The sequence below is a fragment of the Ornithorhynchus anatinus genome, chromosome 5 (genome assembly GCF_004115215.2).
Source record: "Ornithorhynchus anatinus isolate Pmale09 chromosome 5, mOrnAna1.pri.v4, whole genome shotgun sequence".
Taxonomy (NCBI): domain Eukaryota; kingdom Metazoa; phylum Chordata; class Mammalia; order Monotremata; family Ornithorhynchidae; genus Ornithorhynchus; species Ornithorhynchus anatinus.
This window is the reverse complement of record NC_041732.1, coordinates 48,856,707-48,867,905: the sequence shown is the minus strand read 5'-3', so window position 1 is coordinate 48,867,905 and position 11,199 is coordinate 48,856,707. Positions and strand designations below refer to the sequence as shown.

At 47.6% G+C, this 11,199-nt stretch overlaps 1 protein-coding gene across 1 annotated transcript in view; it reads left to right on the top strand.

The window, feature by feature from the left end:
- The first annotated feature begins 329 nt into the window (after positions 1–329).
- SNX1 (sorting nexin 1) overlaps positions 330–11,199 on the top strand; it is a 45,211-nt gene continuing 34,341 nt past the window's right edge. Inside the window, exon 1 of the mRNA XM_029065477.2 lies at positions 330–493. Within this exon, the coding sequence (XP_028921310.1) occupies positions 344–493 (150 nt within the window). The 5' untranslated portion in view covers positions 330–343. The remainder of the gene's footprint in view (positions 494–11,199) is intronic.

Below are 11,199 nucleotides of genomic sequence, written 5' to 3'. Positions count from 1 at the left end.
TTTGACAGAGGAGCTCACTGAGGCCCAGAGAAGTGACCTGCCCACAGTCACCCAGCTGCCAAGTGGCAGAGTGGGGATTTGAACCCATGACCTCGGCCTCCCCAGCCCGGGCTCTTTCCACTGAGCCAGAGAGCGACTAACGTAGGGCCAAGGAGGGACAAATTCTCCTCAGAAGGACTAGGCCAGGGCGCCCTGGCCGTTGTTCGCGGCGCTTTTCGCTCTATAAAGTTGTTGTTGCGACTTCCGGCGGCGGCGGGGAGGAAGATGGCGGCGGCGGGCGGCCGTTGTCCGCGCTCTATAAAGTTGTTGTTGCGACTTCCGGTGGCGGCGGGGGTGGGGGAAGATGGCGTCGGACGTTGGCGGCGGGGGCTGCAGCGCTCCGGAGCGGCTCTCTCCTCCTCCTCTCCCCGACCTCCAGCCGCCCTCCGGCGGGTCGGAGCCGGAGGCCGGGGACAGCGACGCCGAAGGGGAGGACATCTTCGTCCACGACGCCGTGAGTGCGGGCCCGGCGGGGGGCGGGGGAGCCCTTTTCTTCATTCAGCCATTCCGTCATTCATTCATCCGGTCCTGCCGATGGGGCGCTCACTCTGTGCGGGCGATGTGGGCTCTGTCGACTTGCTTTCCTTTGCTTCTCCTCCGTTTAGACCGCGAGCCCCTTGTTGGGCAGGGGCTGGTCTCTCTCTCTGTGGCCCAAGGCTCCATTCCGAGCGCTTACTACAGTGCTCTGCACATAGGCGCTCAATAAATACGATGGAATGAATGTTTAGGTCCACGATTCGATTTATTTTGATGGCACTGATGCCTGACTCCTTGTTTTGCTGCCTGCCTCCCCCTTTGAGACTGCGAGCCCCTGGTTGGGCAGGGATGGTCTCTCTCTGTTGCCCAATTGGACCCTCCAAGCGCTTAGTGCAGTGCTCTGCACACAGGAGGCGCTCAATAAATACGACTGAATGAATCTATCTATAATTCTATCTATCTTTCTTGATGGCATTGATGCCTCGCTCCTTGTTTTGCTGTCTGCCTCCCCCTTTGAGACCGTGAGCCCCTTGTTGGGCAGGGAAGTTGTCAGCTGTGTGACTGTGGGCAAGTCACTCCCACAATAAATACAACTGAATGAATGAATCTATGATTCTATTTAATTTTGCTGGCATTGATGTCTGACTCCTGTAAAATGGGGATTAACTGTGAGCTCAGTAAATATGAATTAATGACTATATCTATGATTCTTTATTTGGATAGCATTGATGGCTGACTACTTGTTTTGCTCAGCTGTCAATCTCCCCCTTCTAGACTGTGAGCCCGCTGTGGGGCAGGGATGGCCTCTCTCTGAGGCCCAACTCTCCATTCCAAGTGCTTAGTACAGTGCTCTGCACACAGTAAGTGCTCAATAAATATGAATGAATATATCTGATTGTATATCTGTTTCGATAGCATTGATGCCTGACTCTTTGTTTTGTGTCTGCCTCCCCCTTTGAGACCGTGAGCCCCTTGTTGGGCAGGGATGGTCTCTCTCTGAGGCCCAACTGTCCATTCCAAGCGCTTAGTACAGTGCTCTGCAATCAGTAAGTGCTCAATAAATATGAATGAATATATCTGATTCTATATCTGTTTCGATAGCATTGATGCCTGACTCCTTGTTTTGTTGTCTGCCTCCCCCTTGGAGACCGTGAGTCCCTTGTTGGGCAGGGGTTGTCTCTATCTGTTGCCAAATTGTCCATTCCAAGCGCTCAGTACAGTGCTCTGCACACAGTAAGCGCTCAGTAAATACGGTTGAATGAATATATCTATGATTCTTATCTATTTCGATAGCATTGATGGCTGACTACTTGTTTTGCTTTGCTGTCAGTCTCCCCCTTCTAGACCATGAGTCCGCTGTGGGGCAGAGATGGTCTCCATCTGTTACCCAGTTGTCCATTCCAAATGCTTAGTACAGTGCTCTGTACATAGTAAGCGTTCAATAAATAGGGCTGAATGAATGAGCGAATCAAACTAGATAATAATAAAATAGAGTTAATAAAATAGAGTAATAGTATTATGAATGAACGAATCAACCTAGATAAATAGAATCAGAGAGATATGCACATCGTTAATAAAATAGAGTAATAAATGGTATGAATGAACGAATCAAACTAGATAAATAGAATCAGAGATATGTGCACATCACTGATAAAATAGGGTAATAAATAGTATATACAAATATACCCAAGTGCTGTGGGGAGGGGAAGGGGGAAGAGCAGAGGGAAGGAAGGGGGGGAGGGAAGGAGGGAAAGGGAGGGCTCAATCTGGGAAGGCCTCCTGGAGGAGGTGAGTTCTCATTCTTTCAATCGTATTTATTGAGCGCTTACTGTGTGCAGAGCACCGTATTCAGCACCTGGAATGTCCGATTGGGCAACAGATAGAGACCATCCCTGCCCAACAATGGGCTCAGAGTCTAAAAGGGGGAGGCAGACAGCAGAACAAGGAGTCAGGCATCAATACCATTAAAATAAATAGTCTCTGCCCTCAGCCCAGGCCGAGCCCCTCCCCATGTTTGGACTCCATCTCTTCTGGCCGTGGGGGGGGACAACGAGGAGCCCCTGCCCAAAGCACAGCATGAGAAAACACCTTATAGGGGTGTTAAGCGCTTACTGTGTGCCAAGCACTGTTCTGAGCGCCGGGAGAGATACAAGGTCATCTGGTTGTCCCACGTGGGGGCTCAAAGACTTAACCCCCCGTTTTACAGAGGAGGGAACTGAGGCCCAGTGAAGTGAAGCAACTGGCTCAAATTCACACAGCTGAAAAGTGGCGGAGCCTGGGATTAGAACCCACGACCTCTGGCTCCCAAACCCAGGTGTTCTCCGTTAAGCCAAGCTGCTTCTCGGGTTCTAGTTTCTTGACCGGTTCTTGCCGCGGACCTAGAGGCGTGGCCGGGATTAGGCAGGAACAATAAAGACTCAGTCATTTGGTTGCATTTATTGAGCGCTTACTATGCTGAGCACTGTACTAAGCGCTTGGAATGTACAATTGAGCAACAGATAGAAACCATCCCTGCCCAACAACGGGCTCACAGTGTAGAAGTCCTCGTTTTCAGTGCCTCATTGCTCATAAAGCAACTGATTTGAGAAGACTGTAAACCGAGGGAGGGACTCCAAATTAGACAGCTGGCAGTGTGCAAGCTTTTTCCTAGGAAGATCCTGCCTTGGGGGAAGACAAAGGAAGGCCATTTTCTCTCTGAAATATCTTCCCTTTTTTTGCTGCTTTTGCCTTATTCTCCCTCTCCCCATTCTTAGCTCAAGTAACCACAGTACTCCTTGTTGAGGTGGGATCTCTCTTTCGGTTTTAAAGGATCCTCTTCCTCTTTGGTGGCCAAAGTTCGGCGAAACTCAAAATCTGAAATTAAAGGTGGAGGAAGCAGGGGAAAAAAAGTACCGAGCTGGGTTATGTGAAGGTATCGCTAGAACGTACATCGAAATAATCCACTGAGTTAGATACAGAGCAGAGATAGTGAGCAGGACCATAACACTTGAAACTCTCTGGGTCAGACCATCTGTTCTACTCTACTCTTATTAGATGTCCTCAATGCTGCTGTTTACAACTTCCCCGATATTCGATAACTCCCCGGCATCCAGGGACTAAATCTTGTTCAGACTTCCTGGAGTAACTCTCCTGTCAGACTTCAAAAACTTATATTGAGTTACATCCCATTAGGAAAAAAAAAATCTCTTCATTTCCCAAATTTCCCAGAGCCAGGCAGGGGTAACTATTTAATAACAGTTTTCCTAGGTGTAGAAATTGGACATTATCTGAAGAATTGGGGTAATTTTGACACAGACTGTATGACAGTGGAAATAACTCACTTCTGGGGGGAAAATCACTTTCCAGGAACAAAAGAGATTAAATATGATTGAATTAATGAAATGGACCATTACTTGATATCACATCACTCTCGGCAAGGGTGTGAGGGTGCCATTTGGCAAGCAGTAAAAATCCTTTGTCTCCTATCAAACTAAAATTGGGTGTTTTTTTGGAAGGGCCTTATCTGGCTCTGAAAGCATAGTTAAATTTAGAGCCTTGAGCTCAGAGGAAGGAGTTGCCAGGGGGACTAAAATGCAACCTGCAAGCCATTTTCAGAGCTCCCTGCCCTCATCTTAATTTATATGAGGCTAGTGACAAATAATTCTAACTGCAGGGACTGTGATTATCATTTGTTTTTACAGGCTGCAAATAAGGCTTTGATTCCTGTAACCATTTTAATGGTTAGCAAGTCAAATGAAAGCATTTTTCTTGGTTAGTGTCTCAGATGTCTCCTCTCACCCTGATGACATTTTTTTTGGCGTAGAAAAACCTGAGCTGTGTTAGTGTCTCTGGGGATGGTCTGTAAACTACTTTTGTAGACTTCATAGTTCCATGGCTTGGCAGTCTTCTTGAAATCCATCATGTTTAATTAACCAGTCAATTGATTTAGGTGTGTGGGGAAATAAAAACCCTGTGGAGAACTGATGTTCAAAGCAAGTGAGGTGGGGTGGCCTCCAGACCAATCACTTGGTGGCCCAAAGATGTTAAGCGGTAATTAGGTCGTATAATTAATTGTCATACAGTTCCTGTGAGCTAAGTCTTTGGGAAGTGGCAATATCATTTGGAATTGGAGTAGTAATAATAATGTTGGTTGTTAAGCGCTTACTATGTGCTGAGCACTGTTCTAAGCGCTGGGGTAAATACAGGGTCATCAGGTTGTCCCACATGAGGCTCACAGTCTTAATCCCCATTTTACAGGTGAGGTGACTGAGGCAACGAGAAGTGAAGTGACTAGCCCAAAGTCACACATCTGACAGGTGGTGGAGTTGGGATTAGAACCCATGACCTGACTCCCCAGCCCAGGCTTTTTCCACTGAGCCCTACCACTGGATGCCTGAGTAAAATAGTTCATCCAAACACTTTGTTATGGCATTTAGCGCTTACTATATGCCAGACACTGTACTGAGCGCTAGGGTAGATACAAACTAATCAGGTTGGGCACAGTCAGTAATCAGGTTGGGCACAGTCAGGGTCCCACATGGGGCTCACAGTCTTAATCCCCATTGTACTGTTGCATTAATGGAGGCACAGAGAAGTAAAGCGACTTGCCCAGGGTCACACGACAGACGAAGCGACCCAGCTGAGATTAGAACCCAGATCCTTCTGACTCCCAGACCCGTGATCTATCCGCTATCAATCAACTGATTGGATTTATTGCACGTATTTACTAGGGTTGGGGGGGGGGGGGGGACGACCCCCTTCAGAGCAGGAGAGACATGAGCATGTCTGAAGGAAGTGGAGGCAAAAGCCACCGGAGAGCCAACAGTTGAAGTTGGTGCCCAGGGAGGGAAGAAGGGAGATGGCAAGTGCCCTGGTAAAGCATGAAGGGACGGGATCAGATGTGCAGGTGGAGGGGGTGGATCCCCAGGGAAGACACTGCTGGCAAAGATGGGAAGGATGAAGAAGGTAGACCATAAGGGGAGAAATAGGAGGAAGTATAACAGTGATCAAAATCAGTATGTTTAATAATAACTATGGTATTTATTAAGCGCCTACTATGTGCCGAGCACAATTCTAAGCGCCGGGGTGGATACAAGGTAGGTTGTCCCACGTGGGGCTCACAGTTTTTAAAGGTAAAAGTATCAAGTTTTGCTTTCGGGATCTTGCAGCTTTGTATATTTTTGCATTTGAATAGGCTAGAGGTAATTGGTTCCAGGTGATAGGTTACTAAGCAGCTTCGGGTCAGTGGGAAGAGCCCGGCCTTAGGAATCAGAGGTCATGGGTTCTAATCGCCGCTCCGCCACCTGTGAGCTGTGTGACTTTGGGAAAGTCACTTCACTTCTCTGTGCCTCAGTTCCCTCATCTGTAAAATGGAGACAAAGACTGTTAGCCTCACGTAGGACAACCTGATTACCCTTTACCCCAGCGCTTAGAACAGCGCTCTGCACTTAGTAAGTGCTTTACAGATACCAACATTATTATTATTTGCATTTTAAACTGTCTGAGACCAAAGTGGATGTCAAGAAGTAAACCCATGAAATTCTGTAGAATCACGGAAGTACATGAAGCCTAAATAAAAACTTGTGCTTTATCTGAATCCAGATACCCAGTTTGTTTTAAAAAATCTCAGCGATCAGGTAAATTTAGGCTTTGTTTTTGTTTTTTGGGTGCTTTTTTTCCCCCCTCTTCAGAGAGGTTTTCACATGAAAGGCTAACCTAGAGCTTTGTTCCTGGACGGAGAGCAAAAACTTTCATGCCAACTAGAGGTAAGGCAGTGGGAAACAGTTTGGCCTAGTGGTTAGAGTACAGGCTTGGGAAATGGGACCTGGGTTCTAGTCCCAGCTCCAGTACTTGGGTGCTGTGTGACCTTGGGCAAGTCACTTAACTTCTCTCTGCCTCAGTTACCTCATCTGGAAAATGGAGATCAAGACTGTGAGCCCCATGTGGGACATGGACTGTGTCCAGCCTCATTACCTTGTATTTACCCCAACGCTTAGAGACAGTGCTTGGCACATAGTAAGTCCCTGACATGCCCTTCTTTTAAAAAGAGGTGTAGTTTTCTTTTTGTATGGTTGCACGCTTGTCTTTTTTTAAGCCTCAGTTCACTTCACTGGCTTCATTTGCAGTCATCTGAACATAGATTGTTTCCCTGTCTTTAGAATTTGTATTCTTTGTTTCTCATCATAGCAAGCCCTCGTTCTGTGAGGTGAGTTTCCTTGTTAAGAGATGCCTCCAGAGTTCACGGCATAGCTCGTGCTGAGATGTGCTCCTTGAGGAGACCCAGGCACCCTGGATGAGCTGAAAAGCCCTTGACTAGAAATTGTTCAGCCATTTAAAAATGGAAGTCTTCTCTACTGTACAGCCAGCCAACTCTTGATGATACTGTTAAAGGATAGAAATAGCAGGGAGAAGTGAAATTCAGAGCCCAAAATCCTCATTGTAACCAATAACTTTGCCCTTTGTAAGCATCTCATTTACCAACGAGCAGCACTGTTACTAGTTTTAAGCTTTGACCAGCAGTGGCCCATCCCACTGCCTTGTTGTTTCTCTGGTAGAGGTCACCGGGACACGGAAAAGAGGGGAAGCGGGGGCTAGAGAGGAAAACAAGGAGCCGTGGGACACGGAAAAGAGGGGAAGAAGGGGCTAGAGAGGAAAGCAAGGAGCTGAATAATCTGTTTTTAATCTCTCGAAGACTTGAGAATTGACTTGCTGGTGTAAATGTAGAGAAGCAACGTGGCTCAGTGGAAAGAGCATGGGCTTGGGAGTCCGAGGTCATGGGTTTGAATCCCAGCTCTGCCCCGTCAGCTGTGTGACTGTGGTCAAGTCGCTTCACTTCTCTGGGTCTCAGTTCCCTCATCTGGAAAATGGGGATGAAGACTGTGAGCCTCACGTGGGACAACCTGATTACCCTGTATCTATCCCAGCGCTTAGAACAGTGCTCTGCACATAGTAAGCGCTTAAATGCCAAAATTATCATTATTAAATTCACTCTTCCTTTGATATTATTGGGTCGTAGAACACCTTAGCTAAAACTTGACCTTGGCCAATTCAGTAGGTTGAAGGGGCACAAGAAAGACTTGCTTTGGATTTTGCCCCGTAGTGACGTAGTAAAACTTGAGGTTACATTTCATCGGGCTTGGATTTTCTTGTTTCAGTTCGACATTCTTTCTAGTTTGCTTCCCTGTATCAAAATATAACTTGCTTTGTGGTATTCGTCAAGCACTACTGGGGGCCAGACAGAGTACTGAGCAATGGGATAGACATGAAACCTTACTGCTACGGGCTCTCGTTATATCCCGGCTAGACTACTGTGTCAGCCTTCCCTCTGACTTCCCTTCCTCCTCTCGCCCCCGCTCCAGTCTATTCTTCACTCCGCTGCCCGGCTCACCTTCCTGCAGAAACGATCTGGGCCTGTCACTCCCCTTCTTAAACAACTCCAGTGGTTGCCTATCGACCTCCGCTCCAAACAGAAACTCCTCACTCTAGGCTTTGAGGCTCTCCGTCACCTTGCCCCTTCCTACCTCTCCTCCCTTCTCTCTTTCTACCGCCCACCCCGCACGCTCCGCTCCTCCGCCGCCCACCTCCTCACCGTCCCTCGGTCTCGTCTGTCCCGCCGTCGACCCCCCGGGCCACGTCCTCCCGCGGTCCCGGAACGCCCTCCCTCCTCACCTCCGCCAAACTGATTCTCTTCCCCTCTTCAAAACCCTACTTAAAACTCACCTCCTCCAAGAGGCCTTCCCAGACTGAGCTCCTCTTCTCCCTCTAATCCCTCTACCACCCCCCCCTTCACCTCTCCGCAGCTTAACCCTCTTTTCCCCCATTTCCCTCTGCTCCTCCCCCTCTCCCTTGCCATCCCCTCAGCACTGTACTCGTCTGCTCAACTGTATATATTTTCATTACCCTATTTATTTTGTTAATGAGATGTACATCGCCTCGATTCTATTTAGTTGCCATTGTTTTTATGAGATGTTCTTCCCCCTGACTCTATTGCCATCGTTCTTGTCTGTCCGTCTCCCCCGATTAGACTGTAAGCCCGTCAAACGGCAGGAACCGTCTCTATCTGTTGCCGACTTGTTCATTCCAAGAGCTTAGCACAGTGCTCTGCACATAGTAAGCGCTCAATAAATACTATTGAATGAATGAGTGAACATGAAGATAGGTCAGACACAGTCCTGTTCCACCTAGGGCTCACACTCTTTATCTCCAGTTTACAGGTGAAGTAACTGAGGCACAGAGAAGTGAAGTGGCTTAGCCAAAGTCGCACAGCAGGCAAGTAGTGGAACGAGGATTAGAACCCAGGTCCTCTGTGTCCTTGGCCTGTGGCTTTTCCACTAGGCCCCACTGCTTCCCATTTGCTTGTCTGCCTTCATGTGGCAGGTTCTTTAAATCTTCGGCTAGCCAGTCCTGTGCCTCACTGGGCAGTCATAGGGGTCCGTTTGTTGTGACCAGGTGGATTCGGTTGTAGGGAAAGATGTCTGAGCAGCCTCCCCCCAGAGAAGCAGCGTGGCTCAGTGGAAAGAGCCTGGGCTTCGGAGTCAGAGGTCATGGGTTCGACTCCCGGCTCTGCCACTTGTCAGCTGTGTGACTGGGCATCACTTAACTTCTCTGTGCCTGTTACCTCATCTGTAAAATGGAGATAAACTGTGAGCCTCACGTGGGACAACCTGATTACCCTGTATCTACCCCAGCGCTTAGAACAGTGCTCTGCACATAGTAAGCGCTTAACAAATACCAACATTATTGCTATTATTACAGTTCAGGCTTAAGTCAGCTATAACTAATGCAGTGTTGCTTTCCAGTAACTCGTCTCTGATCCCGATGTAGTAACAGTACTCCAAATGCAGGTTCCCTTAGCCTCTTCACCTCTTAGCTTCCTGAAACGTCACTGCCATTTCTATTATATTTTCCTAGTTTTTACATGAGAATTCAGGTATATGTTGACTACTGTGCCTCAGCTGACTATATATTATTTTTACCCTATTAATTTTGTTAATGAGGTGTACATCCCCTTGATTCTATTTATCTTGATGATGTCTTGTTTTTGTTCTGTTTCTCTGCCGTCTGTCTCCCCCGTTTAAACTGTGAGCCCGTCGTGGGCGGGGACTGTCTCTATCTGTTGCCCAATTGTCCATTCCAAGCGCTTCGTACAGTGCTTTGCACATAGTAAGGGCTCAATAAATACTATTGAATGAATGAATGAAACCACAATCTCTGAGGTGGGTGGCCAACCCAGTAGCATAGGACTGCACCCCGGGGAACCAACATGAGCACTGGATCGAAGCCCGTGGGCGAGGGGAGGACTCTGGGGCGTCGTTGACTTGGCTAGCATTCGAACCTCTGTTTTTCAAGGCTGGACCAAAAGGGACCTCTCTGATTTTTCTTATTGGGTGTCACTGTGAGGATAAACGTGCTCTTCTCCCTTTGCTTCTTCTGTTGCTACTGACGCTTTGGCTTTGGGCATTTTCCAGGCCTGCGATTTTCCTCAGTCAGTGGTATTTGAGTACTTACTTTGTGCAGAGCACTGTACTAAGCGCTTGGAAGAGGCAGTAGACTTTTTCCCCTGTCCATAAGGAGCAGAGGTTATTCAGGAATGTCCTCTTGGCGCAATGAGTCCTGATCACGGCTCTTTTACCAACTTGCATCTCTTGAGCAAATTCACTCAATCGTATTTATTAGGCGCTTACTGCGTGCGGAGCACTGTACTAAGCACTTGGGAAAGTACAGTACAGCAATAAGCAGTGATATTCCCTGCCCACAAAGAGCTCACATTCTGGAAGCGGGAGACGGACATCAATGCAAATAAATAATTGCCCCTCTTCTTGCTATGGAAATGGAAGATACAATAATTTACCTCTGTGCTTTTGAGTCACAACTAATAAAAACCTACCCTGCAAAAAAATGGTTCCTGGGGTGTTGGAGTTCTCCCCCTTTGGTCTTTTTCTGACAGCCCAGCTCCTCAGGATCCACGTTGTCTTCTAGGAGAATAGGTAATTCTGCTTGCTTGATCCTTCCAGATGAGGTAAGGGTTTTCTGTATTTTGTCTGCTTGCTCAGCCAGGTGGTCTGTTCTTCCTGGAATTTGTGGAAGACATGGGATGGGACTTTTTTTTTTTGTATTTAAGTGGCTACTAAGCTCCAGGTACTGTATTTAGCACTGGGATAGACACAAGCTAATGGGGTTGGATATCCATGGCACAAATTCTTAGTCCTTTTTTTCAGATGAGGGAACTGAGGCACAGAGAAGCTAAGTGACTTGCCCCAGGTCACACAGCAGGCAGGTGGCAGAGCGGGGATTAGAACCCAGGTCCTCTGACTCCCAGGCCCCAGCTTTTTCCACATGGCCACACTACTTCTGGTGGCCTTGCATGCTTCCTTTCCCTAATTCAAACACCTCACCACTCCTATGTAACACTTGGAGTGAAAGTGTAAGTATAATTGATCAGTGGGCAGGGATTGTCTCTATCTGTTGCCAGACTGTACATTCCAAGCGCTTAGTACAGTGCTTTGCACATAGTAAGTGCTGAATAAATACTATTGAATGAATGAATTACCGAAGCAAGCTGCCATAACTTCCTCAGTTCCCCCAGTTATCTGGAAAGTGACTGTTGCTCACACTGATAGATTGTGGAACCCCTCAAGGGGCAGGATCTGTATCTAATTCCCACCTGTGTAGTCTTTCATCGCACTTAATAGAGCGCTCTGTACT